This window comes from Camelus ferus, chromosome 32, assembly GCF_009834535.1.
Source record: "Camelus ferus isolate YT-003-E chromosome 32, BCGSAC_Cfer_1.0, whole genome shotgun sequence".
Taxonomy (NCBI): Eukaryota; Metazoa; Chordata; class Mammalia; order Artiodactyla; family Camelidae; genus Camelus; species Camelus ferus.
Genome location: NC_045727.1, coordinates 5,481,257 through 5,504,263, shown reverse-complemented (window position 1 = coordinate 5,504,263; position 23,007 = coordinate 5,481,257). Strand labels below are relative to the sequence as shown.

At 44.3% G+C, this 23,007-nt stretch overlaps 1 protein-coding gene and 1 long non-coding RNA gene across 2 annotated transcripts; one reads left to right on the top strand and one right to left on the bottom strand.

Annotated features, from left to right (window-relative positions):
- Positions 1–587: 587 nt before the first annotated feature.
- Positions 588–20,209, bottom strand: LOC116660903. The gene is made up of 3 exons (XR_004316551.1): positions 20,195–20,209; positions 4,796–4,860; positions 588–607 (listed from the first exon to the last, which is right to left on the bottom strand). It is a non-coding gene; the product is annotated as an uncharacterized LOC116660903 (long non-coding RNA).
- Positions 20,210–20,697: 488 nt separating this feature from the next.
- Positions 20,698–22,961, top strand: LOC102517088 (cytochrome c oxidase subunit 6A1, mitochondrial). The gene is made up of 3 exons (XM_006178110.3): positions 20,698–20,858; positions 21,009–21,151; positions 22,695–22,961. The coding sequence occupies exons 1-3, from the start codon at positions 20,759–20,761 to the stop codon at positions 22,776–22,778; spliced, it is 327 nt and encodes a 108-aa protein (XP_006178172.1). The 5' UTR covers positions 20,698–20,758; the 3' UTR covers positions 22,779–22,961.
- The last annotated feature ends 46 nt before the right edge of the window (positions 22,962–23,007 follow it).

Sequence of the window (23,007 nt, the reverse complement as noted above, 5' to 3'; positions counted from 1 at the left end):
TTTATTTTGCTGAGCCTCAGTTTCCTCATCTATAAAATGGGCATGCTAGTACCTGCTTCATAAGGATGGACAACATAACTGCTAGACAAAGTCACTTTCCTCTGGAAAAGCACTTCTCTATGTCCTTTCCTTGTCTGGTGTGGGTTCAAAATAATAACAAAATAGCATTATTGAGGATGTACCATGGGGTCAGCATGATTTCAGGTGGTATTCAGCCTTACAGCAAGTCCTATGAAGGAGCTACTGTTATTAGACTCCCACTTCACAGCAGAGGAAGTAGAGGATCAGAGAGGGTAAGTTGCTGAAGTCACACAGCTAAGAGGATGGGATCAGAACCCAACAGTTTAACTCCACTCCTTCTGTTCCCCATAACTTCGCGGCCCCTACCGAGGTAGCAGATACCAGCCGCTCCCACTGAAGGCCAGGCAGGGCCAAAGACTTGCAAATGGGAGCACACCACTCCCTGAGGGTGTGGTCAGGAATTTTATATACATACCACATGGTATATATAAGTCTTTATCCAACAGATCAGGTTCTGGGGGAGGCAGACTCAGAGATGGAGCTTAGCATGCAGAACTCCACTGGGGCTTGTTCTTGGGGCCAACACCTGTGGAAAGGAAAGGAAGGAAGCAGGAATGGGTAGAGGGAAGAGCCGGGCTGTACTGCACTCTCAGTGGAGGTCTCAGCCAACCCCATGGGGAGTTCCGAGGCTAAGGCGATCCAGCAGAGTTGTCCTGAGTCCAGATAAGGGGGCTGTGCATTTATCCCTGTGCTGATCAGTTCCAGGACCTGAGGTGCCCTGAGAAAGGGGCATGACCTTGGTGCTGTGGCTCCCTTCAACTGTGAGGAAGCCACAGAGTGGACTCAGCCAACAGGTGTCAGCCACCAACACCAGGGAAGTGCATGCCTCAGTCCTAAAGGGAGATTAGCACAGTGTACCAAGGCATCCGTTACACAGCCCCCCAGACCACAGCCGGGGGGACCATTCTCCCCTCTTCTCATCTCTGTACTCCAAACAAGGACCCAGAAAACAGTTATCAAGGAACAAGAACCTCAACTTTCCCTGACTAGGTCTCCAAGCAAGGTATTCACTTTTGCCTCTGTATTCCACCGCACCTTATTCAAACCTCAGGACCTTATACAGCACATCCTTGAGTAATATAAGTGGTGCTAACAGTGAGGAGCATTTGCCCAATAGCTATGAACCAGTTCTAAGTACCTTAAGTGGATTAACTCATTTAACAATGACAACAACACTAGGAAGTGAATATAATACTGTTATCTGTACTTTCTCAATGAAGAAACTAAGACACTGGAGAGGCGAGGCAATTTGCCTAAGGCCACACAGTTTGTGTGTAGTGGGGCCAGGATTCTACCTGGTGAGTCTGCTTCCAGAACTGAGTCTTAACCAACAGATCTCTATAACTAGTGGTTAGTGTTAGCATGGATGATGGGTATCCATGGATGGATGGATGGAGAGGAGGACTGGTAAATGAATGGACAAATCAGTGGATAAATGAATGCATGAATGGATGAGTGGAGAGTTAAATGGACAGACGGATGAGTACATGCATGGATGAATGGATGGATGGATGGATATCCAGTGTCCTCGTGTTGGAATTTTCCATTCTACTAGTTGCTTCCCCATTACAGCAGCTGGGTCCACATGAGCAGGGAGTGAGTATAGCCCAGGCTTGAGCAAGGAAGAAAGATCTAGATCTTCAGCTCCTGCAGCTCTGACCTTCAGCCAAGAGCTGATGGGACAATGTAACAGAAGGAGACCTCAGAGGCAATGGCAGAACCCCAGGCTTGCCGTCTCTGTGGCTGGGGAGAGCCTACCTCTCTGTGCTGCAGAAGCCTCATTTGTAAAATGCCGTGACTGGAACGTCTAGGCCAGACACCCCGCAATCCTTTGAAGTGGGAACTCAGACACTTAGTTCTCTTCCACCTGTGGGGACCAGCCAACTCCTAACTGACTTCTTCCAGGCACCATCTCCGCCTCCACCGCCTGTTTCTGTAGCCTTCCCCCAGAGTGCACTCCTTTTGAAAGCATTTTCCTTCTCTTCGATCACCTCTTTTCTGTTCATCTTAATACTTCATACTCCCAACCATGGAATGGCCATGGCTGAACATGCACTGGGGTTGCCCGATTTCCTCCCTGTCTGGGCATGTGGGTGCTTAACTGCTATTTCCTTTTTTTTTTTTTTTTTATGACTGACAGGCAGCACCCAGCCCTGGAGGGGAGACGCACAGCTGGGGCTGTGGTTCTGAGAGAATCTGAGTCTCGCTGGAACCCAAAAGCCCCACAGGAAGATTTTCTAAGGCAAAGAATTTTGGAACTCCTACAGACCTAACTCCCTGGATTAGCGCCCTGTGAGCAGACAATGGAGCAGAGTGGGAAAGAGACCAGCAATCTGGGCTAGGCTCTTTCTCTGACTTTGGGCAGTTCACATCCTTTTTCTCCCTCAGGATTTTTTGTTTTTGTTTTTGTTTTATTAATCTGTAAAATGAGAGCTTGGTCAGCCTACAAATTCATGCAAAGGGTATCAGATTACCTGGTTCAAACCTCAGCCGCACCATTCACCAGCTACGTGATCTTGGGAATGACACTTCCCTCTCTAAGCCTCAGTTTCCTTTTCTGTAAAATGGGGATGGTAAGACTACCCACCTCATAGGGTCTTGTGAGAAGTAAATGAGATAATGCATGTAAAGTGTGAAGCACAAAGTAAATGCTTAGTAATTGGTGGCAGCAGCGGCAGCTGCAATGTTAAAGAGAAAGAAAGGGGATGGCAGGCAGCAGACAGGCACATATACATATTTAAATTCTAGGTGTTCCCACCCAATCTGGCCAAGCTGAACACCCCTCCCCTCTAGAATGCCGGTGCCCAGCCATACACAATGAAATGCACTGGACATTTCATAGACTGTGAGTGGGGAATGTAAGGAAGGGTAACACCTGAGAAATGATTTGACAATGCTTTTGAAGGGCCCGAAAAATGGTATTGCCTTTAGCTCAGTAACTCCACTGCTGAGATACAAGGACATTACTTGACATAGAAGAAAAAAATATAAGTATAAAGTGTTCATCTGAGTTGTTTATAATCACAAAAACTTGGAAACAACTTAGTGGCCATTAAGAGGCAAATGTCTGAGTGAAGGATATTTTGTAACTATTAAAATTATATACACAAGTCATTTATAATAACATAGAAAAGCATATAAAAATAAGCTAATGAATAAAAGGAAAACACAGATTTATACAGATGGAAGGAATGGTGTAAAAAAAACGAAAATCAACTCCCCAAAGAAAATGTGGCAGAGAAGCATTCAAAGTTTATACACTAAAATGTAAACAGTGGTTATTTCTGAATAGTAGGGTTTGACTACTATTTATTTCCCAACTTTTCTACAAATATATTCTTTGTGTTTATTTTTCCATTAGTATATTTTGTAAAGTTAAAAAAAAATTTAGAAATAAATCTATGAGGAAATAAACCAAAATGTTAAATGTTAATGTTAGACAGTGGTCGTCTTTGGATGGTATAGAGGATTATATTTTCTTTAATCGACAGTGTATTTATTTAATGAAATTTGTGTTTATTTAGTGAATATTGTATTTTCTTTAATGAACATATATTAGAATTATGCATAGTTAAACGATATTTTTATTAACTAATTTGTTTTAAATTATAACATATGCTCACATTAAAAGAAAAATTCAGTCAGCACATAAAGGTATAAGGTGAAAGTAAAAGCTCTTGGACCCCTCTTTATCCCTTAGTCCTTCTCTCCGAAAGTAACTGTTATCAGTTTCATATGTGTTTTTCCAGAAATTTTCTGTGCATATACACTTAGATATGATTATCCATTTAAAAATATATTTAGAGAGAGAGAGAGATTTAGAAAATTGAAGTGATTCTGAAACTTCTTTGTTATTCAATGTAGTCAAGATTTCTGGGTACCTTTGGGTATGTGTGATATTCTGGTATAATGTCCACAAAACATTCCACTGTAATGTGACATGATAATTTACTTAATTAATTCCTTACTGATGACGATCACGCCTGGCGATGAACTTCAAGGGTATTGCTAACGTTTGCTTCTATAAACACTGCTGCATTAAGCATATCTGTTCGTGCTATGTAACTTTTTCTGACTCCTATGAGTATATATGTAGAATAGAACTTTAGATGTGGAATTGCTAGGGCCCTAGGGATTTGTGTATTTTAAATTTCAAGATATTGCCATCCAAATATAAATATATTTATAACATTTAAATATATCTTATATATTAATATCTAAATATATTATATATTTATATAACATAATGTATTTAAATATATATTTAAACATAAAATGTAGTTTATATAAATTGTACATAAACATATATTTATATAATTTTCAATATATAATACACATATATAAAACACATGAAGATAAAAGACAAATGGAAGAAGACCTCAATATGTTAAGTTGTGCCAAAACGGTTTGTGCAGTATAAGTTACAAAATCAACAAAAATCAAATGGAAAAACTTGGTGCAGAAATGAATCGTCAAAGGCTATATACCTAAACGTTAAAAGTGACTTTCTTTGGATGGGGTCATGGGTAGTTTTTAAGTTTTCTCAGTGTTTCACACTGAATAGGAATTTTTCTAATCAGAAAACAGTATCACAGATATTATGAACAGTATCTCTCTTTTTTTAACTACAAAAGGCAATACATAGTCATTGTAATAAGCCAAAAATAAAGAAACGTGTTAGGAAAAAAAATGTTAATAATGTCCATGTCCTCACCTCTGAAATCATTCCCTGAGGTTAACAGTGTTCAGGGCCTGGTGAGAATACTTCCATACTTCTTTCTAGAGCATGTTATTTTTACACCGGAAAAGAAAGAATGAATGAAAGACTCAAAAAAAATCTTTTTTTCGTTAAGACCTCCGCTGCCCTCTCGCAGACGATGCCTCCCTACCACCCACTCTACCAAACTGTGTGCCCTCTTTCCAGGTCCAAACATCTTGCCCTCAAAGAAACCCTCCCCAGAGGCACCTGCGCCTCTGCCTTGGCCCAAGTTCAGCAGAAATAAAGGCCCAGGCGGCCCCCGGCCCAGCCCCGCCGGCCCCGGGCCCGGGCGGGCCAGCTCCCCAGCCGGGGCAGCCAGGGGCCCGGCCCCGGCCCCGGCCCGCGCGGGGCTCCCGGCGAGGCCTCCCTCCCACGTGGGTGGAGCCTGCGCTCGGCCTCCCTCCCGCCCGCTTTCTCTAGGAGTAATTAAGAGTGAAATCCTCCTCCTGGTGACCTCGGTGCTCCGGGCCCGGGCTGATTTACACATGAAAGGTCTGCGGAGGGCCTGGGCTTTCTCCTTTTCACATTCACAATGAGGCGCGGCCTATAAATAAAACCTCTCTGAGAAACAAGAGGCTTCAAAAATGTCTTTGTGTGCGTGCGTGTATGTGTGTGTGTCTCTGCGTGCGTGCGTGTGTGTGTGTGTGTGCGTGTGCGTGTGTGTGTGTGTGTGTGTGAGAGAGAGAGAGAGAGAGAGAGAGAGAGAGAGAGAGAGAGAGAGAGAGAGAGAGAGAGAGAGAGAGAGAGAGAGACCCAGGAAAAAAGAATGAAAGAGGAACACCCAATAAGAGTTGGCATTTTTTATTGAGCGCTTACTGTGTGACTGGCGTTTTCACTTTACTCTGATGAGATAGACATGAGGGTCCCTATTTTATAGGCAAAGGTACTGAGGTTCAAGGAGGGGAAGACCTGCCCCAGGTCCCACAGTGAATTAGGGGGAAAGCCTGGGCTCAGGAAGTGGGTTGAGCAAGAAATGCAAACAGTGTTCAAGGTCTCCATTGTGATAGTGGTTACAGGACTGTATAGATTTGTCCAAACTCACAGGACTATACACTAAAAAGGGAGAATTTTACCCTGTGTAAAGCCTTCTGTAATAACCCTGACTTCAAAAAGGGAAAAGGAAAGAAAATACATACAGAAACCAAACAAACAAAGGCGCCCATGGGTTGTGAGTGGGTGAGGTCCCCTGGTGCCTGGGGCCTCTTCGTACTTTTCCCTCTAGCAGGGCTGTTTCCTTATTCACCTCTGTAGCCTCAGGCTCAGGGCCTGATACTGGGGAAATGTTTGCTTGCTTAAATGAATGAATGAGCTAAATAATTATCTCTGGACCCATTTCTCCATCTATAAAATGAGAAATTGATGAAACAGTAAGGTGAATGCCAGCCAATCAGCTTAGAGGGTACATCCTCCGGGAAGACTTCCTGGATCCCCTTCCACTCTCAGACTGGATCTGGTGCCTCCTCTGGTCTCTAAGGCCAGGTTGTATTCCCTGCACTGATCACACTGTATGGTATTCATTGGTTCTGTGTGTCCTTAACGTGAATTTTCTGCAGTAGGGCCCATGTCTGTTTTGTGCTCTCAGTACATGGCATGTAGCAGGTGGAATGTCTGATGAGTTAATGAATTAATGCACTTATTAGTTCTGGTCTGAGGTCCAAAATTGAATTATGCTGGTGTTGGCTGGAGCCAGGCAGGGGCCTAAAGCAGCAGAAATGGTCCAGTGCACAGAACCAGGAAATCCCTGGGCAGCAGGACTGAGTTGAAAGGCTTGACTTCTAGAGCACCAAGGAGACAATCCTGCTGTGACCTCTGCAGGAAATCCAAGCCTCCTCCTGCACCAGGCAGGGGGGCCCCGGGAGAAGAACAGTCAGACTCCGGAAGGCAGATGGTTCGGAGCCAGGCTCCCCTGGCACTGGGAGCCTGCAATCTGCCTGCATCTGCTTGGGGCTGGGGTTGGGGTAGGGCATGTGGGGTACACGGATGTGGTCAGGTGCCAGCTCTTCTACTTCTTAGCTGTCATTCAGTCTCACCAGGCCTCAGTCTTCACGTTTGTGAAGTGGGCAGAGCATATAATTCTACCTACTTCAACATGTTTATTCATTTTTATACTATATATAGTTATATATTATTATGATTACATTATTGTTACTCAACATGTTTATGCCAAGGACACAATGAGGTCAAAATGCCTATTTTGTACCACTCAGAAAGATGTTAAACCCCCTAACATCTTTCCTCTTTTCTCCCAAACGTATTTCACCGTAATCAGAGCAGTCACTTGTGAGTTCCTAATAATAACATTAACTATTCCTAAGGTTTATTGGGTGTCTGCTGTGTGTCACGCACTGTCCTATGCACTTTACATGTATTATCTCATTTCACAATGACCTTCTAAGGTGGGTTTGTTATTATCCATATTTTCCAGGTTTAGAGAGGTGCAGTGACTTGTCTGAGATCACACAGCTTCTGAGTGGTAAACCTGGGATGTGAAACATCTGTTAACTCCAGGGAGCACCACAATCCCCTGGAAAGTTTGTTCGAACACAGATTGCTGGGCCCTACCCCGAAATTTCTGCTGTAGCAGGTCTGCGGGCAGGGAGCCTGAGAATTTGCATTTCTTACAAGTTCCAGGGTGATGCTGTAGCTGCTGGTCCCAGGAGCATATTTTGAGAACCACTACCTCATACCAAGATTTCTCCACTGTCATTATCCCAATTAGGCATTTTACGTCATGTCCAGCCTAATACAATAGACTCAATTCACAGAGTTTTAAGTCTAGCATAGTTCATTCAGCACTTGGCACATATGACCCTATATTCTTCATTAACTCTTAAAAAAATTATCCATTTTAAAGGGGCAAAAAATAACTAGAAAATATAAATGAGCAGAAAGGACAGAATTAGCTCTGGTCTCACCAATTACTCAGAGAGATGGGTTTTTTGTTATACATGGTTGTATAGTAAAGGTTTCTCGATTAACCAACTCACTGGATTAAGAATTCACTGGAGCTGGCTCCTGGGTTAGCCAACACTCACCTTGCCTACTGTAAACTGGAGAACAAGGAAGTGCCCACAGCATCTGGAGGACTCAGCTGTAGTAGGACCAGCCACTAACTCCTGCTGACTTGACAACTGTGTGACCGTGTGCTTATCAAGCGTCAGCTGGGTGGGTTCTCCAGTCACTTACTCGTGTTATTAAACCATATAACTGCATATGACAAACGGATGACATATGAGTAGGAAAAGACAACTGATGTTTCTACATGCACAGTTGAATGCTTTGGAGAGATTCTTTAAAACAGTTCGTTGTTATGCGTCATTATAAATATGCCCAAATCCATAGAATGTACAACCATTACATCAGAGTGAACCCTAATGTAAACTTGGACTTCAGGTGATAATGATGTGTTAATGTGGGTCCATTCATTGAAACAAACGTCCCACTCTGGTGGGGGATTTTAAGAACGGGGGAGGCTGTGCATATGTGTGGGGGTCAGGGGAGCATGTGAGAAATCTCTGTCCCTCTTGCTAATATTGCTATGAATCTAAAACTGCTCTAGAAAATAAAGTCATTAAAAAAGAAAGATGAGTGAAGCCACAGCTTGAACCACAATGGCCATATGGTATGAGCACAAAATAAACTTTTGTCATAAACCACTGGGGCTGTGTGTGTGATGCCGGTGGGGGGGGGGGGGAGCTGGTTGGGTTAGGTGTGGTCTGGACAAAAACACTATTGGGTGGGGATGAAGGTGGAATTCTAAAAATCTAGACAACTAGGACCTTCATATCTACATCAACTTTTAAGAAGCCCAAACTAGAACTCAGGGGAGAGGTTTCTGAAAGAAGGAAGTGGGGAAACGCCAACCTGCTGACTCAGATCAGGCTCAAAGAAAAGGCTTTGGCCCTACATCAAAAGATTGGTGAATGAATATACAGCAATAGGTTTTTAAGTTAAACTAGAATATTTAAGGGTTGTAAGTCTTCTTTTTTATCATGTCCTGCTTCAATGGACTTTTTCAATAAACTTACCTGCTACTCATCTGATCAGACTGACTGGATTACAGAGCTCCTACTCCACATTTTTTTTTAATTTAAACTTTTTCGTTTTTTTGGGGGGGGGGTAATTAGGTTTATCCATTTATTTATTTTTTTAATGGAGGTACTGGGGATTGAACCCAGGACCTCATGCATGCTAAGCACACACTTTATCACTGAGCTATACCTTCCCCACTAGCATTATTTTTTACATTAGAGACAAGAGGGAGGGGACTGTGCAGTTCTTGATTATTTATTGATCTTTACTTCATCCCTCTGCAGCCAATGATATCTGATACTGGCACAGCACTTTACAGTTTATAAAGCACTTTCAAGTGTATTTAATTCTCACAACTCTGGGCAGCAGGCGTTATTACCCCCTTTTTACAGGTTGGGAAACTGAGGCTCAGGGAAGGGAGAGAAAGGCTTCAAGTAAAACTACCAGCAAGGCATTCAACTGGGGCAAGACCTTAGACTTACTTGGTGAAGTAACTATAGTCCAGGGCATTGTGTTAGCCAAGGGGTAAAGGAATAAAAGCACTAAATCTTTAGCAACTGAGGAGGAGATGCCTTGGGGCAGGAGGTAGGGGGTAAGGAGTAGAGACTAGGATGTGACCCTGGTTCATCTCTGGATCCTGGCACACAGTAGGCCCTCAGGAAATATTCAGTGCTTGGTTGAAGAAATGAGGAGTGAATGAATGAATGAATGATGTGCGAAACTTAGAGCAAGTCCCCTGCTCTCTCTGGACTCAGTCTCCCGTCATTAAGTGGCTGAGGCTCTTCTCCTTGGGAAAATGGGCAGACATAGACAGTTTTTGACTCCATTTCTGGATGTTCACAGAACACCTTCCTGAACGCCCACTATAGATTCCTTAGGAGAGGGTGACCCAAGGAACCCTGAGTAGGAAGCCCCTGAACTTAAGGGTCTGAGGTCCCCTCCAGCTCTGATGTTAATGCCTGTCGTGATAACAATAACAATAATTATAAAAGAATTCAGAAGTTTTTGGACACTGACTCTGGGCCAGGCACTGTGCTTAGAGCTTTACTTCAATTAAACGCTTCCCAGCCCGTGAATAATAATGATGCTGCCATTATTATCATCATCTCTGTTCTGCCCATGAAGAAACTGAAGCTTAGCGGGACTCAATAACTTGCTCAGTTAGCAGAGTCAGGAAGCAGGGGCTCTGGTTTCCAATTCAGAAGGGCAGACACCAGAGCCTCAGCACTCTCCCACCTCCATTCCAGGAAAGTATAAACATGTGAGCCCCATGTGGCTCTTTCAAGGCCAAATTCAAGTTGCTGTATTTGAAGAACATATACTGCTGGCAACCAGTCTTTCCTTCATGCATTTGTTCAGTCGTCACGTACGTGCCAGACACCAACTGCCTAATGGGGGCTCACGATGATCACGGTCCCTGCCCTCAAGCAGCCCCATTTATGGCATCTTTCCTCTGACACTCCCAGCACCAGCTTTGGGGTGTGAGCTGTTGCAATGCAGATTCTCAGGCCCTGCTCCAGTCCCCGGAATCAGACTCTCTGAACTTGGAGCCTGGGAATCTTTTTTTTTTTTTTTAACATTTTTTATTTATTTATAATCATTTTACAATGTTGTGTCAAATTCCAGTGTTCAGCACAATTTTTCAGTTATTCATGGACTTATACAAACTCATTGTCACATTTTTTTCTCTGTGAGTTATCATAACATTTTGTGTGTATTTCCCTGTGCTATACAGTGTAGTCTATTCTACGAGCCTGGGAATCTTCATCTGACAAGCTTCCCCGGTGACTATAGACACTGAGGCATAGAATATCCGGATGGAAGGTGAGCAAGCAAACCAGCAAGTATTACACAGAGAAAAATTTTCTCTACCGATTATGGAGGCTACCAGGGAAGGTTTCTTGGAGAAGGTGACCTTTAAGATGAGACCTGAAGGGGGAATAGGAGTGAACAGACCAAAAGGAAGAGGAAAGAGACACAGAAAGCAAGAAGCCAGTCTGTCTGTGGGGGATTCACAGTGGAGGGGGGCGGAGTGAGGGAAGAGGGGTGGGAGAGGGGGAGCCACTTGGCAGAGTGATGCGCCCAGGGGGCTCTGGGACCGCAGAAGAGGCATTGACTCAGCCTGAGGAATCTTGACTGTTTTCCAACACCCAGGTATAAGCATTTAAGCATCGGCTTCATCACATCTTGAGTGAAGAGAACGGGTGTGGAGGAGATTCAGGGCTGGCTGGAGGTGTGGTCTCCCAGGACATTAGAGGCCTCTTATCAGCCAACTAACAGTGGGCGGAAGCCAAATCATCTTCTAATCTGAATGCTGTTTTCACCTCCATTGTCAATGCTAAGTCTTTGTTTATCTGTACTAAGTCCTTCCATCTAGAGCCCTTAGTGCGGGTAGTAAATGGCATAGAAGGCCTTTGTAATGGGACCCGGAGAACACCTATTTAGATCCACCCTATTACAGAGGAAGCGCAGGGTCTCTTTCCTCTTGGAATAGCTCTCCTGGCCACCACTGATGACTCGTATTAGGTGGTTAGTAGGACTCTGGCCCTGGCCAGTCTGGATTCAAATCCCCTTCCAACTGTTTTCTAATTATCTGTCCTTGGACTACGTTACTTGAGCTCCTGATGCCTCAATTTCCTCCCGTGGCCAAGGAGGTTACTAAAAGTACCTATTATCTCCAAAGTGTTATTTTGAAAATGAAATGAATTTTCCTATGAAATGTTTAGAAGAGTGCCCGGCACACAGTAGGACCTCATAAAATGTTGGGTAACGAAAAAGAAACAAATGCACAGATTATGATTTGTGCTATAAAAAATATGATACTTGCTATTGAAAAAAGAGGGTCTCCTTCAGAGACAGTGACCAGGGAAGGCTTCTTCAAGAAGGCTGATATTGAAGGGGAGACAAACCACAGGACAGGTTGGGGGAGGAGGATTCCAGGCAGGGGGGCACAGCGTTACCAAGGCCCTGAGGCGGGAATAAGGTTGGCTTGTTCAAGGAACAAGAAAGGCAGTACAGCTTGGTGTGAGCCTATCTCTATGGCTGCCATCTTCCAGTTGAAGAAAGGAGGCTCAGAGAAAGCAAGACTAGCCCAAGGGCACAGAAGTGCTGGAGGCAAGATTTGAACCTGAGTTCAGTTCACTAGGAATTCTACTTTTCTTTCCAGCAGTGTTCAAGTTCATTCAACATTTACAAACTTGAATGGAGACCTAGAGTCTGATTTAAGCTTGAGAAAGGTCTCTAACCCAGGCATAGTTTAAACAGACCTCCTTTCCCTTGGGGTCATTGGCACCAAAGTTGGCTGATTTCAACACAGAAAATGTATAATGTTGGGGTCAAAACTATGTGCATTAACTACGGGGTGGGGTGCAGGCTAGAAATTAAGGGAGAAACAGATCCCCCAGTGTTGGCTCACAGGTAGGCAGTGAGCCCTCTCTTCCTCCCCTGCATAGTCTACAAATGAAAATGGGTTACAGGAGCCATTTAAATCAGCAATGACTCTGAACGGTGGGCCCAGGGAGGACTTTTACCTTCTAATTTATTTCTGTCTGAAGTTTTTACAACTGACATATTTTCTTTTGTCACCAGAAGAACAACAACAGCAAAATAATAATAAAATGCTTCAGTGTAAAAGAAAAATTTTTTAAAGGACAATTAATATTTATTACTGTGCGGCCTGTCATGGGAAATGCAGATATTAGGGTAATTGTCTGGGTGCAACTCAGGATATAGATCATGGGGAACAAAAAGTTGTTAACTAAAAACAGAAGACATGATGTTGTATTGCACAGTAAAGTCCAAAAATTGTGTCAAATTTTTAAAAAGCAGAATCACTTCATTTAAAAAAAAATACTGATGTGTCAGGCACTGGGTTTGGTGTTGGGATACAGCAGTAAGCAAGGTTGGCAAGGTCCCTGCTCTCATGGAACTCCCCAGCTACTTAGAAGTTAGTGAGATGAGGAGTGGGAAGAGCATTCCTGCCAGAGAGAACAGCATGAGCAAAGGCCCTGAGGTTGGAAGGGACTTGGCATATTTCAGAAACAGAAAGAAGGTTAGCTCAGAAGATGACTGAGGTGTCCTTAGTGAAAATGGTGGTGATAGGCAGTGATTATATCCTTCAGGACTTTAGAGGTCAGAATAAGGCATTTGGGTTTTATCCTTGGAGATCTATTTAAACCACGCCTGGGTCTCACGCCATTGAAGGGTTGCAGAGAGGAGAGGTGGTCTAGGCAGATTTGCACTTTAGCTCCTCCGTGAACAGATTGGAGGTGGTGAAGCTATACAGAGACAGACCAGCTCGCAGGGTACTGCAATAATCCAGGAGAGAGAAGAGTGGCCATGACAAAACAGGGATGGAGATTAGACAGACATTTCCAAAGTAAAATCCACTTGGTGGGAGAATGAAAGCAGAGACAATGAGAATGATCAACTCCTAGTTTGTCAGCATGGGGACTGGGTGGATGATGGTGCCATTATAAGGCCACCTACCCAATGACAAGAGACACCTAAAATTAATAATCTAGTCGGAGATGCAGGCTTGGAGACTACCATTCATCACACGCAGTACCATGAAATGTGCTAAAAGAGAGAGGCTGGAAGGGCCTCTGGAGGCAGTGAGGGAGTGGGGAAAGATTGTGGCTGGGGAGACTCAAAAGAGAAAGAGATCACAATAGATGGAGTCGTAGGAGGGAAGCTGGAGGCAAAGAGGCTCAGGAAGACGACGTGATGTGGAGCTTAGAGAAGACCTATGTGGCTGACGCATGAAGTGGGTGGAGGTGCCCCTGGGAGGCCCTACATGCCAATCTATGGAGTCAGTGGAGAGAAATTACACCCTGTTCTAGAAGAAGAAGAGGACTTGGTCCTTCTTATATTTTAGAAAGTCAGTGATGAATGTGTGAGAGGCAGTAAAATGGGTGCTTGTCTATGTACCCAATGTCTCTACAAGGATCATGGCAAATCTCTAGTATGGTAACCTTCTTTGAGTGAAACTGGGTGTTTGGAGGACAGAGATGGGGGAGCCTTGTCATTCTTTATTATTTATTTAATTTATTGGTAATTTGAACCATATAGATGTACCATATCCAATACTTCTATATTTAAAATAATTATGAAGGAAAAACATATACTGGTAAAAAGCAAAGACGTTAGGGTCAGACAGCCATGCTTCTGAATCTTGGCACTCTCTCTAGCTGTGTCAACATTTGCTTCTCTGAGTCTTTGTAAAATGTAAAATGGGGATAACAGTTCTTACTTCAAAAGGTTGTTAGAAGGATTAAATGAGACAGTATATATTGAGTGCCAGCAACACAGGAAGGATAGGCTAAATAGATGCTATTAGTATTAGTAATTAATAATGCTAACATAGGTGGGCACACAGAAAGTCTCAGCTTGACAGGCTGGGGGTTGGGGGGTGGGGGGTGTTTGAAGGGGAGATTGGGGAGGCAGAGTCAAGGGAAGGGATTTGAAATCCGACACAGCTGAAGGCTGTCTAAGTGATCACTACCTCTCTAAGCCACAATGACCCTCCTTAGCAAAATGGGATGCTAGCTCACCTCCCTACCAAGATCAAAGAGCTACTGGGTGGGGGCAATTAGTCACCAGCCAAGCGCAGCACAGTGTGAGTTATGAGTTATGAAGATGATGATTTTCGGGATGACCTCTCTTTCTCTCTGTTTCCTAGGCCCAGGGAGACTTTCAGGCTCTTCTCTGCCTCTCATTGTGGGGTGAGGTGGGGTGAGGGGATGTTCTCTAGGAAGTGAAGTTTTCTTGTTCCAATCTGGGGAAGTCTTAGAGGCAAGGTCTTAAGAAGGAGTCCCTGAGCCCAGGCTCCCTCTAACCCGCTCGCAGTTTCCACCTCCCTCCCTCTTTCAAGGATTCTGAGATCAGACAGCCACGTTGAAGGTCGCAGGCAAGACTTAACTCTGTCCAGACTCGTGGGCGGCGCCCGCACATGCGGAGCCTGCCACCCACAGGGAGAGAGCGGTACTGCAGGTGTGGGTACCAGAGACGCCCCCATCCATCAAGTCACCTTTCCATCAATGCTTACTCAGCGCCTTTTCTGCACCAGGCAGAAAGGGTCCCTGCCCTCATGGGGCTTATAGTTTAATGGGAGGAATACCAACAACAGCAGTGCTGGTAGCGACTTCAAAGTCTGCTTTTTAGTGAAAGACTTTGTTTTTATAACAGAAGTAAACATTTCACTGTAGAAATTTTTAAAAGAAAATTAAAACCCAGACATACTCCTTTTAACATGTAAGTATAGCCCTTACAGTATTTCTCTTTGCATTTTACCAAAATGGAAACATACATTTCATAATATTTCGTAGCTTGCTTTGTGGTATTTAACAGCTTTACTGAAATATATTTCACAGACCATAAATTGGTTCTGTTTTTAACTCAGTGTAACAATAGGTGATTAATAATAATATAATACAGAGGAGGGAGGGTATAGCTCAGTGGCAGAGCGTGTGCTTAGCATGCACGAGGTCCTGGGTTCAGTCCCCAGTACTGCGATTAAAATAAATAAATAAATAGATAGATAGATAGATAGATAAATAAATAAATAAATAAATAAATAAATAAATAAATAAATAACCCAATTACCTCCCCCTCAAAAAAGAAAAAATAATACTATAATACAAATTGTTGCTATTTGTTGAGCAAGATGCTAAGTGCTTTTACACACATCACAATCAGTCCTCCCAACAATCTTACAGGTAAATATGTACTATGATATACCCACTTCTGCAGATGAAGAAACTGAGGCACAGAAAGTTGAAGTGATTTGTCCAGCAAAACTAGCAGAGCCACAGTTTTAATCCAGGTTTGTCTGAGAAACTGAGCTCTCAACCATTTTGTTATGACAGCTCTGTGCCAGGTTGTATGGGAATTTAGAGGAATCTTGGGAAAGGGTTGAGGGAGGAGAGATCTTCTGGGTTCAGTGTGAAAATGAGGAGATGGAACAGTCCTCATACGCGTTGCAGTGAGCTTAAACATCACTGGGGGACCAGAGGCCAGGGACGCGGTGTAACCAGGGAAGGCTGCCTATAGGAGATGAGGACTGAGTGGGGTGAGTGCAGACAGAGACAGGCAACAGGGTGGGAAGGGCGTTTCCAGCCAGGAGGAGCCAGCCTGTGCAAAGCCTCAGGTGCAAATTTGATCATCTCTCTCCTTGCTTAAAAGCAAATCTCTCTACACTTCAGATAAAATCCTAATTCAGCATGGCCTGCAAGACACCGGATATTCTTGCTTCTTACCTCCCCTCACACCTCTAACCTTAGCGCATTGTTTGGAATTCTGGATACAATACCCATATATTTTCTTTCTCTTTTTCTTTTAGTGGAGGTACTGGAGATTGAACCCAAGACCTCATTGTGCACGCCAAGCAAGTGCTCTACCACTGAGCTATTTCCCTTCCCCTGGGTATCCCTATATTTTCTCTGTGGTGAGTCTACCTGGAAAACTCTTCCCATCTCCCTCCCAACCCAAACTTGCCCCAGACTTACTTATATTTTTTTGGTGGTGGGGAGGATGACTTAGATGTCATCTCCTACAGAAAGCCTTCCCTGACTGCCCCTCCAGGCCAAATGCCCTTCTGCTCTGCTTCTATAAACCTTGTCTCCCCTCCCCTAATCATGGCAATAAGAATAGTTAACAATTGTTGAGCACTCACTTTGTGCCAGGCACTGTGCTAAGGTCACTTGACCTTACTAAATTGGTATCAGAGAGTGATTAAATGTGCAACTTTTGAGCTAGACTTCTTGGATTTGAATTCTGGCTCAATCACTTAAAATCCCTCCCTTTGTGCCTCAGTTTCCTTATCTGTAAAATGGGGATAAGAAGAATAGCTATCTCACAGGAGCTCTGCAGTGACTACATTAATGCATGTGAGGGACCCAGTACATGGCAAGTGCTTAATAAATGTTAGCTAATAACTATTATCCTGTTAAGTCCTTGTAATAACTCCAATTCACAGGTGAGACCTTAAGAAGCAACTTGATTTGCTCATAATTACGCAGCTAAGGAGCCAACTTGTGACTTGAACTTGATGCCAAGGTTCTGCTGTATTGCCTCCCATTGTAGAACCCATCACACTGGTTGTAGTAACTGCTTACTTGTCAGTTTCTCCCTCCAGATTGGGTGTTCCATGAGGGCCCCTGCTGTTGCCCCAGTCCAAGGACACAGTTGAGGCCCTAATTAAATCAATTAATGATGCTGAGCAGCTCAGACAAGTTATTCAGATGATGGAAGTGGTGGTCATAGTACACCCTGACCTCACCTGCCTGCCATGTGCTTGGGAAAATGCTTCAGTGCCTTCTCCATAGTCCAGGCCAAATGCCCCTCTGCTCTGTTTCCACAGAACCTGTACCCCTCCCCTGACCATGGCAAAAATAATAGTGAACAATAACTGAGCACTTAATTGAGGCAGGATTAGTCTTTTGGAAGATAGATATTTACTGGTCCAGGAACTGGAAGAGCTCTTAGCCGGGAGAAACCACAGTAGAAGTAGCAGGCAGAATGCCCCAGATAAGCTTCCCCCTAAGCAAGCCCTGTCCTTGTCTAGGCAGCCTCCCCCGGTCTCACTCCAATCCCCCAGCAGCAGCCGCCACCAGTTCTGAGGTGCCTGCCCTCTAGCTCACTGTTTCAAGGAAATAGAGCATCGGAGACCTTAGTGGTTTCAGCGTGAGTGTAAACATCCCCAGCTGCCAGACAAGATGACGTCAAATCTAGGCCTGGCTGGCCATGGCCTTGGGGAGACTCCCTGAACAGAAAGACCAGATGCCCTGGGAGGGGGGAGAGCGGGGGTCACTGGGAAAGACAGCACAAGCTGGGAACTGCCAGTTCAGCACCTTGAAAACACATTTGAAGGTTCCATCCATTCTCAAGGACCCCAGGACATGAAATATTTTTGTTTCCAAAACCACCAAAGTCAGAAATTATATAGTTCTTCCTTTTCATGCTCATCTCTATTCAGAGCATCAGATTAGCATGAGCTTGACAGCGTGATCTCTCAGAGCTGGTGTCATTCTATCTAAAGCAAAGTCTGTACAGCTTTGATGTTAAAAGAACTGACCTGAGTCCCATTCTGCCTGGGTCCACTCCTGGCCTAAAACTTTGTGACCTTGAGCAATTTCCTGTACATCTTAGACTCTCAGTTTTCTTATCTGAAAAATGTGGAGAATACTAAGTAGCTCACAGGGTCATGGTTGGAATTAATGTTTCTTCAGTTATGTCCTATCATTTGCCACATGGTCACACCAACTAACAAAACATAGGCCCCGCCCCCATAGTGCGTGGTGAAGAAAGGCAGACAATAAACCAGTAAATATTTAAGTCAGCAGATGGTGGGAAGTACCACCGAGACAGATAAGGCACAGAAAGGTGGAAAGGGTGTCATGGGCGGGGAGGAGTTATTTCACTTCAGGGTGGTCTGGGAAAGCCTTTTTGATAAGATGACTTCTGAGCAGACTCCTGAGTGAAATAAAGAAGCAATTCATGGGACCATGTTGGGGAAACTCTTCCAGGCAGAGAAATGAGCATGTGCAAAAGTCCTGAGGCAGGGTCATGCCTGATATGTTCAAGGATAGGTAAGAAGGCCAATGTAGCTGGAATGAAGTGGGCAAGGGGGCAGGTAGACTAGATGACATCAGAGAGGTGGCAGGGGCAAGGTGTGTAGGACCTGGCAGCCTTCTATAAAGACTTTAGCCTTTACTCCGAGTGAGATGGGAGCCATTGGAGGATTTTGAGCAGAGAAGGAAGATGATGTGATAGGTTTTAAAGGATCCCTCTGGCTGCCACGTAAGACTAGACTGTAGAAGGGCCAGGTAGCAGGGAGAGCAGTTGGCAAGCTATTGGGATTATCCAGGTGAGAGACAAGAACACCTTTGATTAAATTGGTAGTAGGTAGTAAGAGGTGGTCAGATTCTGGATATGTCTGAAGGAAGAGCTGGCAGGATATGCTGATGGATTGGATATAAAATATATGTGTGTGTGAGAGAGAGATCAAAGATGATTCCAAAGTGTTTAGCTTGAGGAATAGAGTGGCCATTTACTGAGGTGGGAAGACAATTTATGTAAAGAACGTAGATAGATGTGGGCATGAAATAAGTGCTCAGTAAATATAAGCCATTCTTTGTATTGATGATTTTGGTTTCCTGGGCTGTCTAAATTCAGTCACCCAAGGCTTTGCCAGTGTTGAGCACACCAGGCAAAAACATCATAGGCATCTAGCCTGAGTATGTACTGTGTGCCACGCACACGATAGGCAGGATCTTTACTTAGCAGTACCACCCTGCAAGATGTATCAGCGTCCTATGATAAAATAAATATTTGTTGAATTTTTAGTATAGTCCAGGCATTGGGCATTTTTCACTTAATCCTGTCTCTACCACTAGAATGAAAATTACATGAGAGAGATCTTCTACCTCTTGTATACTACTGCATACACCTGGCCACATAGTAGCCACCTTAGTTAATATTTTTTAAATAAACTATCATTATTATAGATAGAGGTTGAGTAACTTCCCCAGGTGAAGCTGCTTCTTAATAAATTATTTGTTGGATAAAGGGGTGAATAAATGCATATTACATTTCCATTTTAGAGAAGAGGAACAGCTAGGGGCAGACCAAATTTGAACCCAGGATTTCCTGATTCCGAGCTAGGACCCTTTCCACAGCTACCCTCTGGGGCCTCATACCCTCTTTGGCTGTTTGAGGATGCCTAAGGATTTGATGATCCTGATTACACCATAACATGTAAAAATCCAGGCCACTCAAGGAAAGAAAGATCCAATGCCGGATCAGATTGTGAAACTCTAGTAATATGACCTAAATTTTTGTCTTTGTGAAACTGCAGGACTTTAAAGCATTCATTTTATCTAACTTGCTGAAGGTCACACCCGCTGTAAGGGACAGAAACAAAATTGAACCCAGTCTTCCCACGCTAGAATCTCTGTTTATTTCTCTACTAAAAATTAAGAACTATGTAGGGGTTCTTAATCTGGGGCACAAGGATTCTTAGAGGGTTTTCGGATATACTTTATGGTACCTTTTCCCCTCAACATTGTCTGCTAAACCATGTGTACTTAGGAGCAGGTGCAGTTTTTGTGGGGAAAGGATTCATATCTTTCATTACATTCTTAAAGGAGCCTATGATCAAAAAGTTTACTTTCATTTTATCTTATGTATCTATTTTTTAACTTAAAAAATTTTTAGATGAGTAGAAGGAAGAAAAAAGAAATGAATGGTGGGCAAGAAGTGTAGAGATAAAAAATAACAGACTGCCAATTTTTGTTACCCGTCGCTATTCATTCATTAACTCACCCATTTATTCATTCAACAAATTTGTGTTGAGCACTTGCTACTCGCCAGGTACGATTCCAGAGTCTGGGAATGCTGCAATGGCAAACTCTTTGTCTCCTCTGATGGAATATAAACTCTCTGATGCCGACAAAATAATAATGATGATGACAGTTATTATGTCCAGGTGCCATGAAAAAAATAGCGTAGTCAGAGGATGGGGAGGAGGGGAGATGGCATTTTAGAACGCTATTGGTGTTTTGTGCTCAGAACCTCCTGTTGCTGTGCATGGACTTCAACGAAGGGAGTGATCCCAGATGCCAGGGTGTCCTCCGCAAACCTTTCTTCTCCGCTTAACCTCACCAGGGTGCTGAGCTTAAGGAGAAGGGAGGGCACGGGGAAATGCAGCATGCACGCTCCCTCCAGCTCCACGGCTTGGAGCTCTCGAATTCGGCCAGGAGGACAGTGCGCAGGCTCCTTGGATTAAAAGGCGCTGCCCAATAGGAACTTCCTTTTGAGATTGTGGTCCCGCCCCTACAGCACATCCTTCCGTTTCCGCTTCCGGCGTTGCGGAGATCCAGGTCGAAGATGGCGGCGGTTGCGTCCCGGGTTTCTGGCCTGCTAGGTCGTTCCCGGCTGCAATTGCGGCGGCCTATGTCGAGTGGCGCCCACGGCGAGGAGGGCTCAGGTACTGGGCCTGGGGTCGCGGGGCGGGTCTCAGTCCCACTCGAGCGAGGGTAGGCAGGACCGTGACCTTGGTTTGAAGCCTTGGGGGAGGGAGGTGAGACCCGGGCGGGTCCCCGCTCGCTGGGCCTGAGGGTTTGTGCCCCCTCCTCAGCTCGCATGTGGAAGGCCCTCACCTACTTCGTGGCGCTCCCCGGGGTCGGAGTGAGCATGCTGAACGTCTTCCTGAAGTCGCACCACGGAGAGGAGGAGAGGCCCGAGTTCATCGCTTACCCCCATCTCCGCGTCAGGTCCAAGGTACCCCTGCAGTCTCTTCTAGTGTCTGTTCACCTTTCATTCAAAATGCCCTAGTTCTTCATTCTCTAAAAGCGTCGGAGCCGGGTGTGTTGTTTCTCCTTTAATCCTCCCAAACATTTTTATTTTATTTTCTCCGGTTTTACGGGAGGGAAACTTGAGACTCTGGTGTCATGTCTTAAGTTTTCTTCATTGTCATACGATAAGTGTCCTTTAGCTTTCCTTTCCCTGAGTCATTCCACCTTTTGCCCTCTGATACTGTACAGTTGTCGGTTGTACAAAACTTGGAGGTTTGAGGAACTCTTAAGACTTTCAGAATCGGAAGGTGGTTCACCTTTCTAAGATCTGGGCATCTGGTATCTATTAGCAGCTAATGAAGAGACTGACAGCATCTATTCCTCACCTCTATGCTAGTTACCGTCCCAACTATTTCATTCTTTGGCTACTGATGCAAATATAATCATTTGTTTTCTTGCTGTAACTATTTTTAGAAAGAGCACTTTAATAATTGATTTTTTTAAATGATTTTTTTGGAGGGGTGAGAGGGAGGTAATTAGATTTGTTTGTTTAAGAGGAGGTACTGGAGATTGAACCCAGGACCCCATGCTTGCTAGGCAAGTGGTCTACCACTTGAGCTACACCCTCCCCCACTGTTCTTTTGTTTGTTTTTTTAAACGGAGGTACTGGAGGTACTGGGGAGTGAAGCCAGGCCAGGACCTCGTGCATTCTAAGCAATGTGCTCTACCACTGAGCTATACCCACCTCCCCCTAGAAACTGATTCTTTAATATTACCTCACTCAGCCCAGGTAGGACTGGCCTCACGGAAACTTAACCTCAATTCTTAGATTCAGACAGAATCTTTGAGCCCCCACCCCCACCCCGGTACAATAGAATTAGAAGGCACACAGCAAGGTTTCTTAACGTCAGTATTGTTGACATTTAGAGTTGGGTTAATTCTTGTTTGGGTGAGGGGCTGTCCTGTAAATTATGGGATATTTAGCAGCATCCTATCCACTAGGTGACAGTAGTACTGCCTCTCTCCCCAAGATGTCTCCAGATGTTGGCCTGTGTCCCTAGAGGGGCAAAATCATCCTGGGTTGGAAACCACTGCCCTAGAGTAATGCTTTTCAATAGTAGCGTGCAAAATAAATGAGAGTAAGTTGCAGTTTCCAATCCAGAGAGTTGTTTCAGGTCCAGGAGCCTGCATTTAAGTAAGCATCTCCTCCCCTGTACTCACCTCTACCATTCTGATGGGGGACAGGTGATGGAAGGATTACACTTTCAGAAACACATCACTGATATACAGTTACCAGGGAGAGGCTTCTGAGTAATGAACTTGAGCTTGCTTTTCCTACGGTCTAATGTACGGGCTCTCCTGTAATTTATAAGAGCTCCCTTAAGTTATGGGAGGACTGAAATATGTCAGCAGTTAAAGGACCAATTTCCATTTTGTTTTTAATGTATTACCCTATTTTAAGCAGCTTGTGGCAGTGCTATTTCGGAACTATTTTCTGGAATTGCCTAATTGACGTGTTCACTCCACAGCCCTTTCCCTGGGGAGATGGTAACCATACCCTATTCCATAACCCTCATGTGAATCCGCTTCCAACTGGCTATGAAGATGAATGAAGAGAACCCGGACCACTACCCAGGGGGGACCACAGCACTGGTTTGGACCATTACTCTGCACACATGGACCAGAAAAGTGTATGGGACCTTAAGCTCACCTTGTATCCAGTGATGACCATTATACTGATCTTCCGTCCCTTTGCTTATAGCAGGAGATGGCTTAAATAAATAACTTAGTCGTGAGCTGGAGTTGCATTCCTTGGTGTTTTTCCCTCAGAAATTAGCATGA

Bases quoted from the DNA above. Each gene is read 5' to 3' on its own strand.
- LOC102517088 (XM_006178110.3), top strand. From the start codon at position 20,759: ATGGCGGCGGTTGCGTCCCGGGTTTCTGGCCTGCTAGGTCGTTCCCGG. The intron at 20,859-21,008 runs GTACTGGGCCTG...CCCCCTCCTCAG, and splicing joins CCACGGCGAGGAGGGCTCAG to CTCGCATGTGGAAGGCCCTC. The intron at 21,152-22,694 runs GTACCCCTGCAG...TTCACTCCACAG, and splicing joins ATCTCCGCGTCAGGTCCAAG to CCCTTTCCCTGGGGAGATGG.